Raw genomic sequence first — 24,015 nt, forward strand, 5'->3', positions numbered from 1 at the left:
TGTATCTGTTTTTATCGCTGTCCACAAGTGTATCTGTTTTTATCCCTGTCCACAAGTGTATACAAACATATCTGTTTTTATCCCTGTCTACAAGTGTATCTGTTTTTAATACTGTCCACAAGTGTATCTGTTTTTATCCCTGTCCAAAAGTGTATCTGTTTTTAGCCCTGTCTACAAGTGTATCTGTTTTTATCCCTGTCCAAAAGTGTATCTGTTTTTAGCCCTGTCTACAAGTGTATCTGTTTTTAGCCCTGTCCAAAAGTGTATCTGTTTTTATCCCTGTCTACAAGTGTATCTGCTTTTATCCCTGTCTACAAGCGTATCTGTTTTTAATACTGTCCACAAGTGTATCTGTTTTTACCTCTGTCTACAAGTGTATCTGTTTTTATCTCTGTCTACAAGTGTATCTGTTTTTATCCCTGTCCACAAGTGTATCTGTTTTAATCACTGTCTACAAGTGTCTACAAGTGTATCTGTTTTTATCCCTGTCTACAAGTGTATCTGTTTTTATCTCTGTCGTGTATCTGTTTTCATCCCTGTCTACAAGTGTAGCGTCTGTTGCTAGGAGAGATGTAGAGAACTGGTTGCCAGGTCATCAGTCGTGCCCCTACAGTCAGAGACTATGGGATAGAAGAAGAAGAAGAAGTTGACAAAATCTCAGAGAAATGCACAAGCAGGTGACTGGTCCTCAACTTTTGTTGATGTGTGTACAGGTGACTGTTCCCCAACTTTTGTTGACGAGTGTGCACCATACCTTGCTGTTGAAGAACAAGCCCCTGCTGCATGAAAACCACATACCAAAGCCAAAGGAGCAAACATTCTCTGTTGCAAGCTGTTTCCCCTTTTTTCTCTTCTTCTGACGCCACCACCTGACCATCCATCCTGGATACTGGCGACTTAGTGTGGCCAGGTGGAGCCAGCCGGACTGTCACAGAGCTGTGGGATTCAGGGAATTAAGTTTACTGCCTTCCTGCCGTCCACTGCAAAGCTTTATGGCCAGTCCTCACACTCTTTTCTTGCTCTCTTTTACATCATTTCCAGCCCGTTGTGAAAAGGTCTTCAACCGATGCTGCCTTCTCCTGGCTTGTGAGTCAGCAGTTACCGCAGCTGACTGAAGCCACATGCACAAACCTGCAAGAACTGACTGCACAAAGACCACCCTGCAATGGCTGGCTGTGACATGCCATGACCAGCACTGACCAACGTTGCACTGGTCTTGGTCAAAGCAGCAGAAGTTCATTGAAACCAGCAGATATTCTTTGTGAATTCCATTGCACTGGTCTTGGTAAAAGCAGCAGAAACTTACTGAAAATCACCAGATATAGATCATGAACCCCGTTGTTCTGATGACTGTTTTCAAATCAGATGTAGGCTCGTCAGTCATACACACACAGAACAAAGAGATCCACCATCACTAGTTGCTTTGAAAGTGCAGAGGCTAATTATGCTGTTCTGATTAACTTGTAGCATCGTTGCAGCGTATCGATTCCTTACATTTCAAAACTTCAGGTTCCCAATTGGGAAATGTGGGAGCATACAGGTGGAGAGAATCAAACCCATGTTGCAGCTGGGAGATGAACCCTGGACCCGAGACTGGAAGCACAATGCAGTCAGCACTGAGCCCTTTGTGAGTACCCCCACAGTGTGTCTGTCTCTGTTTTCCTCACATGCTGTTTGGTCCACTCAGACGCTGACGCTGGTTTTCTTGGTGTTTTCCTCACATGCTGTTTGGTCCACTCAGACGCTGACGCTGGTTTTCTTGGTTTTTTGGACACATGCTTTCCCCAAAAATTCTACACATGATCGCAATCAATATAGTGTTTGAGCCCCTTTGCTAACTGAAGCCAGCAGAAGTGTTCAATCAGCCATTTTGCTACTCATGTAAGTACAGCACGAAGCGGTAACTTCATATATGTAGCCGAGCGTTTAGCTGACTACGATGACTGCTTCACAGAAAGCTTTCACTTGCTTGCGGCGTTAGTTAAGCTGATATCCCTGTGTGTGCCTCCACAGCACGTTTGTGCCATGTGTCACTGCACTGTTTTCCTGTAATAACTTTGGAAAATAAACCATTGGCAGATATCAATCAAGACAACATTTGGCATGTCGGGGAGGCAAGCATAACATGATTTCATCGAAGATACATGGTTACAGTTCAGAAACTACCACCAGTTAGCAGACGACTTCTCAATGGACTGACAGCCGAATATGAGTGTCAGTGTGGCATCCAGTTGTCTTCAGCTTTCCTGGCCAATGAGCTATCCATATGTTTTTAGACCAGTGGCTGGTCCCCTTTTGGTGAGATGCAAACAGTGATGAGCAGTGAGGCCAGTTATAGACACCATGATACTGAGTTTGTCCAACTGCTTTGTCAAACTGACACAATTCTATCACTTTAGGGAACTATGAACACACACACACACACACACACATACACAAAACTGTAAACAAAATAAACAAGACAATCCCTCCATCTCTTTCTATTCACTGAATCTATTTTGTTCTGTCTTAAGACTGACCAGCAGATACTGATATATCTAAACTCGCGTGTGCGCGCGCGCGTGTGTGTGTGTGTGTGTGAGAGAGAGAGAGAGAGTGAGTGTGAGTGTGTGTGTGTGTGTGTGGGTGGGTGTGGGTGTGTGGATGCGTGGTGTGTGTGTGTGTGTGTGTGTGTGTGCGCGTGCGCGCATGCGCATGTGTGCAAGCATGTGTGTGCAAGAACCAGCACACATTTGGCAAGTGCGCATGAGGGAAGAAAATGCAAACAAATCATATTTTATAAAACGTCTGTCAGCTGACACAGCACTTTTTTCAACACCAAACGCTTAACTCAGGCTGGCCAGGGATGGCTGTGTCAGGGAGAAGCTGCAGTCACAGACAACGGTTAGCGCACACACCATCTTGTCCTCCACTTCAAACACACCGCTGTCCCCCTCTAACACAACAAGCAAGCCAACACCACACACGTCATACACCACTCCACTACACAACGTCCATCATGCACTTTCTTCAGCACATGCTTTGAGGCAAAACAACAAGCAAAAGATTATTTTTTAGACAGTATTAAAAAAAGAAATGAAAAAGAAAAAAAAGGCTTTCAGAAGACAGATAAGAGCTGTCGACCCATCCTCTTGTATCACGCAAACTGGAGTGTAGTTGATTCAGGTTTTTTGGCTGGTTGTTCGTCTTTCTTTTCTCTTCTCTTTTTCTCATTTTCGGAGGTTTTTTCTTTTGTTTTTGTCTTGTTTGTTTGTTTTGAAAAAAAAAAATTAAATGGAGATCTGAACAGTTTACAGGGGTTTTCAGCAAAGAAGTGGGGGGAAAAAAGAAAAAAAGAGACTCTGCATGTTTTCTTTGGCTGGGTGTTTGCTGCCAGAATTATGATATGCTGCTCTCTCTGTGTGGTCTGTGTGTGTGTGTGTGTGTGTGTGTGTGTGTGTGTGTGTGTGTGTGTGTGTGTGTGTGTGGATGGATGGACTTTTGTGTATATTGCACAAACACATGCACAAGCAGTCCTGGGAGAATGCTGCTGTTTGTGTATCAACCTGCATGACTGACGTCCAGTATCCATGAACACCCCGCCCCCCACCCCCACCCCCTTCCAATGGTGACAAATGTCCATCCCACCTCATCATACCACAGCACAGCTCCAGGTAAGAAAATCAAGGTGGATGGGTCCACAGACAGCCACTACAACATATATACACACACCAAAAGCACATCACTACTGACATCTACACAGCCATCACAACGTGCATACTTACACCAAAAGCACATCACCACTGCCACTACAACATATATACATACACCAAAAGCACATCACTACTGACATCTACACAGCCACCACAACATGCATACCTACGCAGTACATAACCAAAAGCACATCACTACTGCCACCACAACATGCATACCTACGTAGTACATACACCAAAAGCAAATCACTACAGCCACCAACACATACGAAAACAAATTTAAAAAACTGCATGCAGGAAAAAATACAAGAAAAAAAGGGTGGCGCTCTCAGTGCAGCAACACATTCCCCCATGGGAGAGAAGCCTGAATTTCACACAGAGAAATCTGTTGTGACAAAAAAAGAGTAATACAATACAAAATTACAATACAATACAATACATACATACAAACATACACACACCAAAAGCAAGTCAAGATGCTACAGGCAATCCAAGCCAACGTCCACATCACACCATTCACACACACATACAACATCAATCATCCCTCCACACCTGAACCTCCTTGCCACAGCTATTCAACACAAGAATAAGCAATTCCTCTTCCTTGTTTAACACTACACTGTCAACTGGATCAGGGACAGAACACCCTATTCAAATCATTATGTGTAGACTGCAAATCCAGTTAATGCCTCATTCAATTAAAGTAACTGAAACAGTATTTCAATTTCCAGTTAATGCCTGGGGCTAACTGTGACAGCTGAAATCGCTCAACTAAAAAGTTTCTATTCACTAATTGTTAATAACATTCTCTTTGATCCACCATAACTAAGAAACCTTTTAGGAAAACAAATTTTTTTTTTTCTGGATGACTTCAAAATGGAGGTTTCTTAAACTGAGGTGCAGAAAGGAAATGTGCCTACAATAAGGAGACAGGTAATATGTACCCCATGAAAACTGGTTCTCACCTGTATGTAAAGAAATGTGACTAGGATGCGGACACACAGGTAATATGTACCCCATGAAAACTGGTTCTCACCTGCATGTAAATAAAAATGTGACTAGTATATGGACACACAGGTAATATGTACCCCATGGAAACTGGTTCTCACCTGTATGTAAAGAAATGTGACTAGGATACGGACACACAGGTAATCTGTAGCCTCTGAAAACTGGTTCTCACCTGTATGTAAGCGAGTGTGCTGTTGGAGATGAGTCAGTTGTTTGAACGCTCGATCACAGAAATGGCACAGATATCTGCGATCCTCAACTTTGTCCGTTTCTCCTTTCTCTAAATAACAGATTTCCAAACAAAAACCACAAAAGATATTTTTTATTAGACCCAATCAGCTGCAGACAAAAATGTATCTTGAAAAAACAAAAAAGAATTATAAATAAATTTTGTATAAAGTCCTGAAAATAATAATTATTATTATTAACACAGCAATTAGTGACAGAGGCATGTTTGGAAAGCTGTTGTCAGTTGGAACTCTAACTCCTGTCATCTCAACACTGCAAGAGAAAGCAATGCTGTTACCAATCTAGAGTTTAACTGAGCTTGCATTTCTATTTTGAAGACAACATCTTTGCTTTTTCAAGAAGCCCAAACTGCGACAAACTGGGTAATATAGTACTGAAACCCAGTTCTGACTCAACATCCATCACTGATTTTCTTTCTATACCACAGACTATACCCATAAGAAAAACAATTTTTATAAATCATTTTGTATGGAAAAAAGGCAATGGAGAATTACTCAAAGCATGTTATTTTCAAACAAGCGTCAGTGGGGATGGTTAAATTCATATTTACTGAATGAATTATAGGTCAATAATCTATTACAAAAGTATTCTTTTCTTCATGTTCAAATCTCAGGTAATAAAATCACAGTTCAGGCATGGAACAAAATCATTCATTCACCATCACACAGCAGAAATGAAAACAGCCATGGCTACCAACTCAGTACACTACGCATTAGCATTACAAATAACTCAGTACACTATGCAGGAAAGCCAGTGCAGCAGACATACATGTCATTGGGGATTTGCTTTTCCTTTCCCTCTCCCCTCCCCCACACCCACACACTCCCCCTTCCTCCCATGACCTCCTTCTCCCTTCTTAGGAAATTTCCAATCATTTTCTTTACAAATGCAAAATGCCCCAAGCCTCAATTCTGTTTTTTTCTCCTAGGAACAACAGAAATACAAGACAAACATTAACATCTAACAATGTGTGTGTGTGTGTGTGTGTGTGTGTGTGTGTGTGTGTGTGTGTGTGAAATCAATGAATGACGCAAAAGATCATGGATGAAAGAAAATTCAACGTGATCAGCGGAATGCTAACAATCCTTGGCAAAAATGCATGGAAGCATGCACATATGCATGTACACACACATCACACCATTAGACACACAGAGAATACAGGAAGTGGTTCAAGATACTGACATTTCAACTGAGGGATGTATGTTCATCTTCTCCCAATCTTTTCTGATTAAAGGCAAAACAGCTTTGTCTTCAGTTCATAGCTACTGACCAGGCAGACCAATGGTGTTCACAAAATGTCTGAAGGAATGAAGAAGATGTAGCACACTAACACAAATTACACATCTACTGTAAGGGGCGTTTGTTTCATCATCTCTGTTGTTGTGGCTGTTCATTTATTTGTTTTTGCCAGGATTTGAAAATCGGCTAAATGTTATGGTCCCACTTTTAACATCTGACACCAACAACACCCACCCACTTTTAACATCTGACACCAACAACACCCACCCACTTTTAACATCTGACACCAACAACACCCACCCACTTTTAACATCTGACACCAACAAGTGAACAACACCCACTTTTAACATCTGACACCAACAACACCCACCCACTTTTAACATCTGACACCAACAACACCCACCCACTTTTAACATCTGACACCAACAACACCCACCCACTTTTAACATCTGACACCAACAACACCCACCCACTTTTAACATCTGACACCAACAACACCCACCCACTTTTAACATCTGACACCAACAACACCCACCCACTTTTAACATCTGACACCAACAACACCCACCCACTTTTAACATCTGACACCAACAACACCCACCCACTTTTAACATCTGACACCAACAACACCCACCCACTTTTAACATCTGACACCAACAACACCTGCTTCAAAATGCCCACTCAGACTGGAACACACACACACACACACACACACACACAGCAAATCTTCACTTTTATGACTGACAATGTTTAGCTTTGAATAAGATTTTTTTTTTTTAAATATATATACAAATATATATACCCAGTGCAGACATTTAATTTTGTGTATTCAACTGCCGTCAATGTATTCTGCCTATCTTAAAAAAAAAAAAAAAAAAAAAAAAATAAAAACCTTCCCCAATCATTCCTTCAAATTGAGTCTTTGCAACACAAATGCAAAGCAACACACTCAAGCAAAGAACTGCCGACACAGTGTTCACTAAAGCTTCAAAGATAAGGATCAGAATGTCAAGTCAACTTCAAATGTCAAATACTAATGTGTACCCTCTCTCTCTCTCTCTCTCTCTCTCTACCCCTCCCTCCTTTCCCCCCCCCCCTCACCCCCTCACACACACACACACACACCCACCTCACCCCCCCCCCCACACACACACACACATACCTGCACAAAAAACATGCACTCACATATATGCATGAAAAACAATGCCTCTAAAAAGCGAAAGAATACTAAAAATGTTGATTCAAATCAGCTTTTGTTGCTGATTGTTTATTCTTGTATTTATTGAGTCATTTCATACTTTGACCACCCAATGGTTGGCGCACTATTTCATTTCATTTTAAAGGCACATTCTTGTAAAAACAACTAAATAGCCTGTTTAATTAATGCTGCCCAATTCACTTACCAATTTCCAGAATGACAAACAGTATTCTCAGATGTCATGTTCAGAATTATTCAGTTCAAAGGACTTCCGCACGTGTGGGAAGAGAGAGAGAGAGAGAGACAGAGGGAGATACAGACTGGGATACAGACAAACAAGCAGACAACAAACTGAAAAACACAGAAAAGTTGAAGGAAAGTGGAAGAGGGGTGATGGGGTAGAGGGTGGAGGCCAGTGTGTGTGTGTGTGTGTGTGTGGTGTGTGTGCGTGTGTCTGTGTGTGCATGTGTGTGTGTGAGTGACTGAGTTTGTATGTGTGCGTGCACATGCGTGTGTGAATGAGAGTGCGTGCGTGCGTGCGTGCATGCGTGCGCGCGTGTGTGTGTGTGTGTGTGCGTGCGTGCATGTGAGCGTGTGTGTGCATGTGTGTGAGTGAGTGAGTGTGTGTGTGTGTGTGTGTGTTCTTTCGTTCGTTCTTTTGCTTAATGTCTATCCACATTTGTGATTTTAGACGAAAATCCATCACCTGTCCCACCCCAATGCCTTCAATCATCACTATTTTCCCCGTTCCTCTCTCCTTAACTAGCATTATAAAAAAAGAGAAAAAAAAGAATATTGTGTGTGTGAGTGTGCATGTGCATGTGATTGTGCATGTGTATGTGTGCTCATGCATGCACGACAGAAAGAGACAGAGACAGAGACAGAAAGAAAGGCAGACAGACAGACAGAGAGGGAGAGAGTAGAGAGAGCTGTATAATCAAGTCAGCAAAGCAAATTCAGGATCTTGTGCTTAAGCTTTTGGATGTGTGCACACTGTCTTAAAGTGCTGTTGTCTGCTTTATTCTGTCATCATCATAGCATTATCTATTCATTAGTATCATCATCACCATTATCATTACAATTATGATTGTATTCTTCTTCTTCTTCCTCTCCTCCTCCTCCTCCTTCTTCATTTCATATTTTATTATTATTTGTAGTTGTAGTAGTAGTAGTAGTAGTAGTAGTAGTAGTAGTAGTAGTAGTAGTATCATCTTCATGGTCATATAATAATTATTACCACTGATAACACCCTTGTGGCTGTCTTAGTTTCAGCATGATGACAATCAACCTCCTTTCACAACTGCCATCACTTGACCCACATGATCCCCCACCTGTTGCAACATCTACCTTCACCTCTTCTCACCGCCACGTTGTGTCCACTCTGTCACTATGACCCAAACATCACACACCCATCTCACTGTCACTATGACCCAAACATCACACACCTTACCCATCTCACTGTCACTATGACCCAAACATCACACACCCATCTCACTGTCACTATGACCCAAACATCACACACCCATCTCACTGTCACTATGACCCAAACATCACACACCTTACCTATCTCACTGTCACTATGACCCAAACATCACACACCTTACCTATCTCACTGTCACTATGACCCAAACATCACACACCCATCTCACTGTCACTATGACCCAAACATCACACACCTATCTCACTGTCACTATGACCCAAACATCACACACCTATCTCACTGTCACTATGACCCAAACATCACACATCCATCTCACTGTCACTATGACCCAAACATCACACATCCATCTCACTGTCACTATGACCCAAACATCACACACCTTACCCATCTCACTGTCACTATGACCCAAACATCACACACCCATCTCACTGTCACTATGACCCAAACATCACACACCTTACCCATCTCACTGTCACTATGACCCAAACATCACACACCTTTCCTAACTCAGTCACTATGACCCAAACATCACACACCTATCTCACTGTCACTATGACCCAAACATCACACACCTTACCTATCTCACTGTCACTATGACCTAAACATCACACACCTATCTCACTGTCACTATGACCCAAACATCACACACCTTACCTATCTCACTGTCACTATGACCCAAACATCACACACCTATCTCACTGTCACTATGACCCAAACATCACACACCTATCTCACTGTCACTATGACCCAAACATCACACACCTTACCCATCTCACTGTCACTATGACCCAAACATCACACACCTTACCTATCTCACTGTCACTATGACCCAAACATCACACACCTATCTCACTGTCACTATGACCCAAACATCACACACCTTACCCATCTCACTGTCACTATGACACAAACATCACACACCTTACCTATCTCACTGTCACTATGACCCAAACATCACACACCTATCTCACTGTCACTATGACCCAAACATCACACGCCTTACCCATCTCACTGTCACTATGACCCAAACATCACACACCTTACCAATCTCACTGTCACTATGACCCAAACATCACACACCCATCTCACTGTCACTATGACCCAAACATCACACACCTTACCTATCTCACTGTCACTATGACCCAAACATCACACACCTATCTCACTGTCACTATGACCCAAACATCACACACCTATCTCACTGTCACTATGACCCAAACATCACACACCTATCTCACTGTCACTATGAACCAAACATCACACACCTATCTCACTGTAACTATGACCCAAACATCACACACCTATCTCACTGTCACTATGACCCAAACATCACACACCTATTTCACTGTCACTATGACCCAAACATCACACGCCTTACCTATCTCACTGTCACTATGACCCAAACATCACATACCTTACCTATCTCACTGTCACTATGACCCATACATCACACACCTATCTCACTGTCACTATGACACAAACATCACACACCTATCTCACTGTCACTATGACACAAACATCACACGCCTTACCTATCTCACTGTCACTATGACCCAAACATTACACACCTTACCTATCTCACTGTCACTATGACCCATACATCACACACCTATCTCACTGTCACTATGACACAAACATCACACGCCTTACCTATCTCACTGTCACTATGACCCAAACATCACACACCCATCTCACTGTTACTATGACACAAACATCACACACCTTAACTATCTCAATGTTACTATGACACAAACATCACACACCTATCTCACTGTCACTATGACACAAACATCACACACCTATCTCACTGTCACTATGACACAAACATCACACACCTTTCCTATCTCACTGTCACTATGACACAAACATCACACACCTTACCTATCTCACTGTCACTATGACACAAACATCACACGCCTTACCTATCTCACTGTCACTATGACACAAACATCACACGCCTTACCTATCTCACTGTCACTATGACACAAACATCACACGCCTTACCTATCTCACTGTCACTATGACCCAAACATCACACACCTTTCCTAACTCACTGTCACTATGACACAAACATCACACACCTTACCTATCTCACTGTCACTATGACACAAACATCACACACCTTACCTATCTCACTGTCACTATGACCCAAACATCACACACCTTACCTATCTCACTGTCACTATGACACAAACATCACACACCTATCCCACTGTCACTATGACACAAACATCAAACACCTATCTCACTGTCACTATGACACAAGCATCACACACCTTACCTATCTCACTGTCACTATGACCCAAACATCACACACCTATCTCACTGTCACTATGACAAAAACATCACACACCTATCTCACTGTCACTATGACACAAACATCACACACCTATCTCACTGTCACTATGACACAAACATCACACACCTATCTCACTGTCACTATGACACAAACATCACACACCTTACCTATCTCACTGTCACTATGACCCAAACATCACACACCTTACCTATCTCACTGTCACTATGACACAAACATCACACACCTTACCTAACTCACTGTCACTATGACACAAACATCACACACCTTACCTATCTCACTGTCACTATGACCCAAACATCACACACCTTACCTATCTCACTGTCACTATGACACAAACATCACACACCCATCTCACTGTCACTATGACACAAACATCACACACCCATCTCACTGTCACTATGACCCAAACATCACACACCTTACCTATCTCACTGTCACTATGACCCAAACATCACACACCTTACCTGAGGTCTGGCCATGACCACAGCACAGACACCAACCCCAAGCCGGTGCTGTCTTCATGGAGTGATCTGACGCCTCCACACACAACCTTTCTCTCTCACCTGTTCAATGGCGCCTCAAGATCAAGAGACAAACAGGGTGAGGCTGTGGGTTTTACCTGAGCCCAGGTCATCTCCGGGGCGACGCAGTCCCTGGGTTCCACCTGTCTGGCATGACTGCACCTCTGTTCTTTTTTCAACATGCACAGCATTCGTATCAGGTGCAATCCCTCCTTATTCTTATATACTCAGGTGCAAACCCTGCTTAATTGTAAATACTAATTTTGATATATAAAAAGTACACTGTCCTGCGCTGCAATGATCCACACTGTTTTGTACTGTACCAGTGATAAGAAACTCTAGGGAGAGCTGGACAATGCAAGGTCTTCAGAGAAGAAGCCCCCCTCAGTCAAGTGTTTCGGCCCCTGAACCCTCACAGCACAGCATGCACACTGACACAGCCACAAACAGGGTCAAGGCAACAGCAGAACTGTACATTCTCTTAAGCCACGGGGTTCACATTCCAACCACTCACCTACCAAGCTTGTCACAAGGCTGCCAACTCTCTGCTGACAATGATCTCAAAACGGAACAGATTCCAGGGAAGATGATCTCAAAACAGAACAGGTTCCAGAGAAGATGCACACGACACAAGGACAGTTTGGTGCACAGTGTTAATCAACATGAAGGGACAGGATAAAAAAAAAAAAAAAAGAGAAAAAAATGACTTCACACAACAAAACTTACAGCAGACAGGCATCAATGCAAACAACAGAACCTAACTCTCTGGATAGCCTGGTCATCAGTTTTTAGGATGGACTGCCAAATAACAATTTTGCTCCTATCCCTTTCCTTCGTTTCACTGTCCTGTCAAACGTTTCTCCTCTTGTAGACAGCTAAAAACACTGTACCTTTGACGTCTCTGTCACAGGGAGGGCTGATGAACATAGTCTGCACGTGATGCCTCATGGTACTATTGCTTTAAAAACAACAACGTACCTTTGATGCCGGAAAGCCAGACAGTCACTGCATCGTTGGCGATGTCTCTCACGCATCATCCTTAAGTTTAGGTCATGTTTCTTATGTATCATCCCTAAGTTTGGTCATGTCTCTTATGTATGATCCTTAAGTCAAGGTCAAGACTCTTATGCATCATCCTTAAGTTTAGGCAATGTCTATTATGTATCAACCTTAAGTTAAGGCACTGTCTCTTATGTATCATCCTTAAGTTTAGGCAATGTCTCTTATGTATCATATCTAAGTTTAGGCAATGTCTCTTATTCATCATATTTAAGTTTAGGCAATGTCTCTAATACATCACCCCAAAGTTTAGGTCAAGACTACTTACACATCAACCCAAAGTTTAGGTGATGTCTCTAACTCAACATCCTTAAGTTCAAGTCATGTCTTTTAAGCATTATCCAAAAGTTTAGGCAATGTCTCTTATGTGTCATCCCTAACTTTAGGCGATGTCTCTAATGCATCATCCCAAAGTTCAGGCAATGTCTCTAACGCATCACCGCAAACTTAAGGTCATGTCTCTAATGCATCATCTGAAAGCACTTAACAGCAGGCTGACTGCTGGAATGCGACCATCCTTAAATCAAGTGGGTTTTTTCTGAAGCTTTCAGACCTTTCCTTCTAAAGTCAAGTCTCTACCTGACACTTCACCGACACGTTCCATCCCCCTCTCTCTCTCTCTCTCTCTTTCACTTTCTCTCTCTCTCTCTCTTTCACTTTCTCTCTCTCTCTCTTTCTTTCTCTCTCTCTCTCTCTTTCACTCTTTCTCTCTCTGTCGACTACATAGTATTTTACCTGAGGCCTCTACCTCTCTTACCCCCTGTTGACTACCCAGTTTTTTACCCTGAGGTTTTAAGTCCCCCTACATCACCTGCATGGCTGTTATCAACAACTTCCACACTACTCTCTCTCTCCCTGTCCACTACCCAGTTTATCACATGAGCCCTCTCTCTCTCTCTCTCCCTGTAGACTACCCATTTTATCACCTGAGGCCTCTACCCCTCTCTATCCCTGTAGACTACCCATTTTATCACCTGAGGCCTCTACCCCTCTCTATCCCTGTAGACTACCCATTTTATCACCTGAGGCCTCTACCCCTCTCTATCCCTGTAGACTACCCATTTTACATGAGGCCTCTACCCCTCTCTATCCCTGTAGACTACCCATTTTACATGAGGCCTCTACCCCTCTCTATCCCTGTAGACTACCCATTTTACATGAGGCCTCTACCCCTCTCTATCCCTGCAGACAACCCAGTTTTACAACTGAAACCTCAACCTCTCCCTGTAAACTACCCAGTTTTACCACCTAAAACCTCTACCACTCTATTCCCTCCATCAACTGAAACCTCTGACCCCCACCTCCCTCTATCCCTATCCCCTACACCACCTCAGGCCTCTGCCCCTCTCTCTTCCACCCCCCTCCCCTCACCTGTGTGGATGCGGGTGTGCTGCTGGAGGTGGCTGAGCTGCTTAAAGGCGCGGTCACAGTAGATACAGAGGTACTTGCGGACGTTGGTGTGGACCACGGAGTGCTGGATCAGCTGCTGCTTGGTGAAGAAGCCCTTCAGACACGTCTCGCACACGTGGGACCGCTCGGCCCCTGTGGGCAACAACAACAACAACAGGCACACAGCTAGGTCTACACGTCACAGCCACCACCACACCAAACACCCGGCCGGGAAAGGGGTGGGGAGGGATGGGGAGAAGGATGGGGAGGGGGGGCAGGGGTGTGCAGTGGTGGGAGGGAGCTATGCTGGGGGTTGGGTTGGGGGTATTTGTTTTTGTATTTGTATTACTCTTTTTTGTCACAACAGATTTCTTGTGTGAAATTTGGGCTGCTCTCCCCAGGGAGAGCACATCGCTGTACAGCATACTGACAGTGCTACCCCTTTTTTTTTTTTTTTTGTATTTTCTTCTGCCTGCAGTTTAATTTGTTTTCCTACGGAAGTGGAGTTTTCTACAGAATTTTGCCAGGGACAACTCTTTTGTTGCTGTGGGTTCTTTTATGAACGCTAAATGCATGCTGCATACGGGACCTTGGTTTATTGTCTTATCCGAATGTCTAGCGTCCAGACCACCAATCAAGGTCTAAAGGAGGGGAAGAAAATATTGGCAACTGCCGGTGTGATTCGAACCAGCGCGCTCAGATTCTCTCGCTTCCTAGGCAGATGTGTTACCTCTAGGCCCTCACTGCAGGGTGGGGGGTGGGTGGGGGGATGGTGGTGGTCGGGAGCTACAGTGAGGGTTGGGCTGTGGGGGAGAGGGGGGATGGCTGCTCAAGGAAGCTTTTTTGTTTTGTTATATTTCTCACCCCCTGAAAACGGAGTATGACTGCTTGGGAATTGCAGCCCACAAATGAAGATGAAGAAGAAGTTATATTTCTTTTGGAGTTTTTGTTTGTTTTTTGTTTTTTGTTGCTTGTTTTTTTGGGGGTTTTTTTTTGTTTGTTTGGGGGGTTTTTTGTTGTTGTTTTTTTGTTTTTTGTTGTTGTTTTTGTTCTTCTACTGTGTTTACACCATACAGGTACACAACACTGAGGTAGGGTGGGGGATGGGGGTGGGGTGAAGGGTTTGCTTGAAGGAACTCTTTTTCATTTTATTCATTTATTTATCTATTTATTTATTTATTTATTTATCAATTTATTTATCTACTTATTCATTTTTGGCTTTTAACTGGGTACCTATCTCTACGCAATACAGGTACAGGAAGCTTTTTTTCAATTATTTTTTAAGCTTTTCACTGGGTTTTCTCTCCACTGGTGTCTAGATTATTCCACTTTTATTTTTTAGGAGGGGGTAGTGGGGTATGTGTGGTGTGGGGGGTGTTATTCTATGCTGTTGACAAATGTACCAGAAAAAGAAAGAAAAAAAAAGCAATGGTTTTATTCGTCAGAAAACAACTGATCTGCGTGTCTGTGAGACTGACACAGTGGGCCGAGTGGGTATCGGGAGAAAAGAAATAACAGGAGAAGCTGTGATGGTTTGACCGGAGTACAAAATGCACTTTTTCATGTGTTTATTCTCTCTCCAGAAAGAACATTTGTGTGTGTTCCTCAGTCCTGAGAAATGTGATGGCTAAACACTGAGTGGTAAGATGCCATAAACACTGAGTGGTAAGATGCCACAAACAGTGAGTGGTAAGATGCCATAAACACTGAGTGGTAAGGTGCCACAAACAGTAAAGATGCCACAAACAGAGATTGGTAAGATGCCACAAACAGTGAGTGGTAAGATGTCATAAACACTGAGTGGTAAGAGGCCACAAACAGTGAGTGGTAAGATACCATCAACACTGAGTGGTAAGAGGCCACATACAGTGAGTGGTAAGATGCCACAAACACTAAGTGGTAAGAGGCCACAAACACTGAGTGGTAAGATGCCATATCACTGAGTGGTAAGATGCCACAAACACTGAGTGGTAAGATGCCACAAACACTGAGTGGTAAGGTGCCACAAACACTGAGTGGTAAGATGCCATATCACTGAGTGGTAAGATGCCACAAACACTGAGTGGTAAGGTGCCACAAACACTGAGTGGTAAGATGCCATATCACTGAGTGGTAAGATGCCACAAACACTGAGTGGTAAGATGCCACAAACACTGAGTGGTAAGATGCCATATCACTGAGTGGTAAGATGCCATAAACACTGAGTGGTAAGATGCCACAAACACTGAGTGGTAAGATGCCACAAACACTGAGTGGTAAGGTGCCACAAACACTGAGTGGTAAGATGCCATATCACTGAGTGGTAAGATGCCACAAACAGTGAGTGGTAAGATACCATCAACACTGAGTGGTAAGAGGCCACAAACAGTGAGTGGTAAGATGCCACAAACACTAAGTGGTAAGAGGCCATAAACAGTGAGTGGTAAGATGCCATATACACGGAGTGGTAAGATGCCACAAACACTGGGTGGTAAGATGCCACAAACACTAAGTGGTAAGAGGCCATAAACAGTGAGTGGTAAGATGCCACAAACAGTGAGTGGTAAGATGCCACAAACACTGGGTGGTAAGATGCCACAAACACTGGGTGGTAAGATGTGGTAAGATGCCATAAACACGGAGTGGTAAGATGCCACAAACACTGAGTGGTAAGATGCCACAAACACTGAGTGGTAAGATGCCACAAACACTGAGTGGTAAGATGTGGTAAGATGCCATAAACACGGAGTGGTAAGATGCCACAAACACTGGGTGGTAAGATGCCACAAACAGTGAGTGGTAAAATAAACACGGAGTGGTAAGAGGCCACAAACAGTGAGTGGTAAGATGCCACAAACAGTGAGTGGTAAGATGTGGTAAGATGCCACAAACAGTGAGTGGTAAGATGCCACAAACACTGAGTGGTAAGATGCCACAAACACTGAGTGGTAAGATGCCACAAACAGTGAGTGGTAAGATGCCACAAACAAAGAGTGGTAAGATGTGGTAAGATGCCACAAACAGTGAGTGGTAAGATGTGGTAAGATGCCACAAACAGTGAGTGGTAAGATGCCACAAACAGTGAGTGGTAAGATGTGGTAAGATGCCACAAACAGTGAGTGGTAAGATGTGGTAAGATGCCACAAACAGTGAGTGGTAAGATGCCACAAACAAAGAGTGGTAAGATGTGGTAAGATGCCACAAACAGTGAGTGGTAAGATGTGGTAAGATGCCACAAACAGTGAGTGGTAAGATGCCACAAACACTGAGTGGTAAGATGCCATGGTAAGATGCCACAAACAGTGAGTGGTAAGATGTGGTAAGATGCCATAAACACTGAGTGGTAAGATGCCACAAACAAAGAGTGGTAAGATGTGGTAAGATGCCACAAACAGTGAGTGGTAAGATGCCACAAACACTGAGTGGTAAGATGCCATGGTAAGATGCCACAAACACAGTGATAAGATGCCGTCAACACTGACTGGTAAGATGCCGTCAACACTGACTGGTAAGATGCCATCAACACTGAGTGGTAAGATGCCATCAGCACTGAATGACAAGATGCCATCAACACTGAATGGTAAGATGCTGATGAACAAAGTGGTAAGGTGCTATAAATACTGACTGGTAAGATGTCATCAACACTGACTGGTAAGATGCCATCAGCACTGACAAGATGCCATCAGCACTGACTGGCAAGATGCCATTAACACTGACTGGTAAGATGCCATAAACACTGACTGGTAAGATGACATCAACACTGAATGGCAAGATGCCATCAACACTGAGTGGTAAGATGCCATAAACAAAGTGGTAAGGTGCTATAAATACTGACAGGTAAGATGCCATAAACACTGACAGGTAAGGTGCTATAAACACTGACGGGTAAGATGCCATAAACACTGATGGGTAAGATACCACAAACACTGATGGGTAAGATGCCAGGCCATGTGTGACGTCCAGCTTCAGAGAAGGCAAGCTGGATACGGTGAGATCTGAACACACTGGGCACTGTGTCAATGACATCGGCAGACTGACGGCAGAGAAGGAAGTCTGCCTGATGGCAGAAATGAATGAATGTAAAACAAACGCAGCCTATAAACGCAGATAAAACCACCCCATACCTAACAACCATGGTCACTTTGTCAGCAGACACTAAGGACAGCCATTACAGTCTGCAATGATGGGGAAAGGTTTGTCAGGTCCACCGTTCACTGTCAGTGCCAGGCAGACTTTGGCTTCTGCTTCTCCAGACACCGAGGTGGTCTGTTGAAAAGTGTGTGTGTGTGTGTGTGTGTGTGTGTTGAGGCTCAGCCAAGGGTTTCAGGGGAGGGGGTGGGGGCATGCTGTGACCTCTTAGAGCAGATGTCTTCTTTCTCCTCTTCATGGACTCAGCCCATGATCTGGGAATACAACCGCCTGGCAGAGGGTTCAAAGAAAACCATTCTAATCACCAAGTGGGATCACTCCTGTGCTGTGAACAACCTGTTGCGGCCCACGAAGGATAGCAGCAGACGTGCGTTGTGCCATACAGGGTCAAGGTGATGTGAAAGCAGGAGAAGAATCCAGTCTCCAATGCACAGACTTCACAGAGTTGTCACCCTTTTTTTGATGACAGAGGAGAAAGAGCTCTTCAATGAAAATCATGCTGTGAGGAACTGAAAATACAGACCTAAAGCTGAAGTGCAACTCCATAGGGCTGTATAACAGATTCGGACAGATGGCTACATTAACCGTTAATGGGAGAAAGGGAAAAGACAATGAAGAAAGAAAAAAAAGGAAGATTCAAAGGGGTCAACAAAACAACACATACACCAGTACTTTGGATTCTATACACCCTCTGAGGCGACTGAGAACATGATGAGAAAAACAACAACAAAACAGCATTGATGCAAGGATGTTCACAAAACAAAAACAGTTCAGGTCACATGAAGCTTTGAAGCAAATACCTGCTTCCAAGAGTATAAAACCCAATGTACACAATAATTGCCAAGTTCATTATACTGTTGTTTTACTTTTAGATATTTTGTATGTGACAACATAGAAAGTCCTTAACCTGAAGACAGAGGAGGATGAAGGCTGCTGCCACCTAGAAAAGGGTTGTCTTTCTGATAGAACAGTGAGGTCTTTTCTTAAGGACGGAACAGAGAGACTGACAAGATGGGAAGTCCATGTGTTACAGTCAGTAACAAGATGTAAAGTCCTTGTTCTGAAGACAATGACACGATGGAAAGTCCATAGTTTACAGACAGTGACAAGATGTAAAGTCCTTGTTCTGAAGACAATGACAAGATGGAAAGTCCATAGTTTACAGTCAGTGACAAGATGGAAAGTCCTTGTTCTAAAGACAGTGACAAGATGGAAAGTCCATGTTTTACAGTCAGTGACAAGATGGAAAGTCCTTGTTCTGAAGACAGTGACAAGATGGAAAGTCCTTGTTCTAAAGACAGTGACAAGATGGAAAGTCCTTGTTCTGAAGACAGTGACAAGATGGAAAGTCCTTGTTCTGAAGACAGTGACAAGATGGAAAGTCCATGTTTTACAGTCAGTGACAAGATGGAAAGTCCTTGTTCTAAAGACAGTGACAAGATGGGAAGTCCATGTTTTACAGTCAGTGACAAGATGTAAAGTCCTTGTTCTGAAGACAGTGACAAGATGGAAAGTCCTTGTTCTAAAGACAGTGACAAGATGGAAAGTCCTTGTTCTGAAGACAGTGACAAGATGGAAAGTCCTTGTTCTGAAGACAGTGACAAGGAAGTCCTTGTTTTGAAGACAGTGACAAGATGGAAAGTCCATGTTTTGAAGACAGTGACAAGATGGAAAGTCCTTGTTCTGAAGACAGTGACAAGATGGAAAGTCCATGTTTTACAGACAGTGACAAGATGGAAAGTCCTTGTTTTGAAGACAGTGACAAGATGGAAAGTCCATGTTTTGAAGACAGTGACAAGATGGAAAGTCCTTGTTCTGAAGACAGTGACAAGATGGAAAGTCCTTGTTCTGAAGACAGTGACAAGATGGAAAGTCCATGTTTTACAGACAGTGACAAGATGGAAAGTCCTTGTTCTGAAGACAGTGACAAGATGGAAAGTCCTGGTTCAAAAGACAGTGACAAGATGGAAAGTCCATGTTTTACAGACAGTGACAAGATGGAAAGTCCTGGTTCAAAAGACAGTGACAAGATGGAAAGTCCATGTTTTACAGACAGTGACAAGATGGAAAGTCCTTGTTCTGAAGACAGTGACAAGATGGAAAGTCCTGGTTACGAAGATGGAAAGTCCTTGTTCTGAAGACAGTGACAAGATGGAAAGTCCATAGTTTACAGACAGTGACAAGATGGAAAGTCCTTGTTCTGAAGACAGTGACAAGATGGAAAGTCCATGTTTTACAGTCAGTGACAAGATGGAAAGTCCTTGTTCTAAAGACAGTGACAAGATGGGAAGTCCATGTTTTACAGTCAGTGACAAGATGTAAAGTCCTTGTTCTGAAGACAGTGACAAGATGGAAAGTCCTTGTTCTAAAGACAGTGACAAGATGGAAAGTCCTTGTTCTGAAGACAGTGACAAGATGGAAAGTCCTTGTTCTGAAGACAGTGACAAGATGGAAAGTCCTTGTTCTGAAGACAGTGACAAGATGGAAAGTCCTGGTTCAAAAGACAGTGACAAGATGGAAAGTCCTTGTTCTAAAGACAGAAACAAAAGAAACTGGTGCTGCTCTGAACCAACATAGAAAGGCTAAGTGCCAATGAGACAGAGGGAGAGAGGAAGAAAGAGAGAGAACAATAATCTGTGATGACCAATATTCTGACCTATGTTCTGTGATGACCTATGTTCCGTGACGACAAATGTTGTGTGATGACCTGTGTTCTGTGACGACATATGTTCTGTGATGCACTGGTTCTGATTCTGGCATCAGTGTGGGTTAGAAAGTGTTGGTCGTGGTGAACCCTAACACCCCCTTCCCCCACCCCCTCACCACCCCCTCCCCTACCTGCTGCACAGCTTACCTGTCAATCCCACAGCCGCACAGCACAGTGTCTGCAGTGCCTCATAACACACACACACACACGCACACACACACACACACAAGGGAAAGGGAGCAACAGAAAACTCAACAACAACATCAGCAACAAAAAAGAAAACAACAACATCGAACAGGATTTAGGGGATCAAAGCTTTAACTACTGAGAACCTCAGCCATGCCGACCTGACGCCAGCTATGTGAAGAAAGAAAGAAAGAAAGAAAAAAGGAGCACACTGAAATGTCCTACTTCTAATTCCTCTTCGTCATGAAGGAAATAAATGCATGGCTCACAACTGGGGAAAAAAAATCATATGTTAGCAAAACAAAGCAACTATGTACATCCATTCAGCTGTAATGAAAGAAAGTATCCACATAAAAACAGAGAACAGGGCAAATAAATGATATGCTACCCCCATCCTTTCTTTGTCACAAGGTAAGAAAAAAACACTCACACACACAAAAAAATAAAATAAAACAACATAAATCAATCAATCAATCAATAAGTAAACAAAAATCACTAAGATTTAGAACACAACAACCAAAAAGCAAAAGCACATACACTTCCTTTCTGGGTCAGCAGTTTTGTTAGCCCCAAGCCTGGGCCAACCAAGACAGTATCCCTCAGGCGATTGTGTCACTGTAGTTAAAGCAATCATAACCCGTGTAGTGTTATATCATCCAGTGATTGTGTCACTGTGGTTAAAGCAATCATAACCTGTGTAGTGTTATATCATCCAGTGATTGTGTCACTGTGGTTAAAGCAATCATAACCTGTGTAGGGTTATATCATCCTGTGAGTGTGTCACTGTGGTTAAAGCAATCATAACCTGTGTTAGGTTATATCATCCTGTGAGTGTGTCCCTGTGGTTTAAGCAATCATAACCTGTGTAGGGTTATATCATCCTGTGAGTGTGTCACTGTAGTTAAAGCAATCATAACCTGTGTAGGGTTATATCATCCAGTGATTGTGTCACTGTGGTTAAAGCAAACATAACCTGTGTAGGGTTATATCATCCAGTGATTGTGTCACTGTGGTTAAAGCAATCATGACCTGTGTAGGGTTATATCATCCAGTGATTGTGTCACTGTAGTTAAAGCAATCATAACCTGTGTAGGGTTATATCATCCTGTGAGTGTGTCACTGTAGTTAAAGCAATCATAACCTGTGTAGGGTTATATCATCCTGTGATGTGTCACTGTGGTCAAATCAAACATAACCTGTAGGGTTATATCATCCAAAGATTGTGTCACTGTGGTCAAATCAATCATAACCTGTGTGGGGTTATATCATCCAGTGATTGTGACTGTGGTCAAATCAATCATAACCTGTGTAGGGTTATATCATCCAGTGATTGTGACTGTGGTCAAATCAATCATAACTTGTGTAGGGTTATATCGTCCAGTGATTGTGACTGTGGTCAAATCAATCATAACCTGTAGGGTTATATCATCCTGTGACTGTGTCACTGTGGTCAAATCAATCATAACCTGTAGGGTTATATCATCCAAAGATGTGTCACTGTGGTTTAAGCAATCATAACCTGTGTAGGGTTATATCATCCTGTGAGTGTGTCACTGTGGTCAAATCAATCATAACCTGTAGGGTTATATCATCCAGTGACTGTGTGACTGTGGTCAAATCAATCATAACCTGTGCAGGGTTATATCATCCAGTGATTGTGACTGTGGTCAAATCAATCATAACCTGTGTAGGGTTATATCATCCAGTGATTGTGTCACTGTGGTAAAAGCAATCATAACCTGTGTAGGGTTATATCGTCCAGTGATTGTGACTGTGGTCAAATCAATCATAACCTGTGTAGGGTTATATCATCCAGTGATTGTGTCACTGTGGTAAAAGCAATCATAACTTGTGTAGGGTTATATCACCCAGTGATTGTCACTGTGGTCAAATCAATCATAACCTGTGTGGGGTTATATCATCCAGTGATTGTGACTGTGGTCAAATCAATCATAACTTGTGTAGGGTTATATCATCCAGTGATTGTGTCACTGAGGTAAAAGCAATCATAACATGTGTAGTTATATCATCCAGTGATTGTGACACTGCTTAAAGCAATCATAACCTGTGTAGGGTTATATCATCCAGTGATTGTGACACTGTTTAAAGCAATCAGCAGTCTGTATGGCTTTTTATCATCAACAGTGATTGTGGCTCTTATTGCTCTGCATTAGGTTTATATCACCCACTCAGCAGCTTGGCTAAACACAGCATGCCACACGCTACTACCTCTTGGCCTTAGCGCCTTAAGGTTTTGCTGGTTGTGGCTGGGTGTAAGTGTACGCTGTATGTTGTTAGCAGGTTCTGTCACAAGGCAACTCTCTGATGTTCACTTTTAAAGCAGAATGCTTGTGTGTGTGTGTGTGTGTGTGTGTGTGTGTGTGTGTGTGTGTCCCTGATCCCATTATTTCCCCGACCACTTTTCAGTCTGCTGGGTGATAAATAGCACAACTTGAATTTTTCCAAGCATGGTTGACAAGCATGGAAGAACCAAACCAAAACAAAGCAAACCAAATGAAGCAAAGGAAACAAAGGAGGGGTATGTACCTTCCCATCACAATTTGACCACTGTCCACACTGTCCACTGAACTGACCATCACTGATTACTGTCCACACTGATCACTGAACTTACCATCACTGACTGACCACTGACCACACTGATCACTGAACTGACCATCACTGACTGACCACTGTCCACACTGATCACTGAACTTACCATCACTGACTGCCCACTGCCCACACTGCTCACTGAACTGACCATCACTGACTGCCCACTGTCCACACTGCTCACTGAACTGACCATCACTGACACTGTCCACACTGCTCACTGAACTGACCATCACTGACCACTGCCCACACTGCTCACTGAACTGACCAT

The 24,015-nt window shown here is 43.1% G+C and overlaps 1 protein-coding gene across 3 annotated transcripts in view; it reads right to left on the bottom strand.

The window, feature by feature from the left end:
- The window catches only part of LOC143301877 (uncharacterized), a 95,658-nt gene that overhangs the window by 19,084 nt on the left and 52,559 nt on the right, over positions 1 to 24,015 (bottom strand). For 2 of the 3 annotated variants that reach the window (XR_013057858.1, XM_076616295.1), the window contains exons 3-4: positions 14,099 to 14,269; positions 4,873 to 4,980 (exon numbers count right to left, since the gene is read on the bottom strand). Coding sequence is in view for 2 of the 3 variants with exons in the window: in XM_076616295.1 (XP_076472410.1) it covers positions 4,873 to 4,980; positions 14,099 to 14,269 (279 nt within the window). In the remaining variant the exon portion in view is untranslated. The remainder of the gene's footprint in view (positions 1 to 4,872; positions 4,981 to 14,098; positions 14,270 to 24,015) is intronic. The other variant, XM_076616297.1, reaches the window with a different exon arrangement.

This window comes from Babylonia areolata, chromosome 28 (assembly GCF_041734735.1).
Source record: "Babylonia areolata isolate BAREFJ2019XMU chromosome 28, ASM4173473v1, whole genome shotgun sequence".
NCBI classification, from domain to species: Eukaryota; Metazoa; Mollusca; class Gastropoda; order Neogastropoda; family Buccinidae; genus Babylonia; species Babylonia areolata.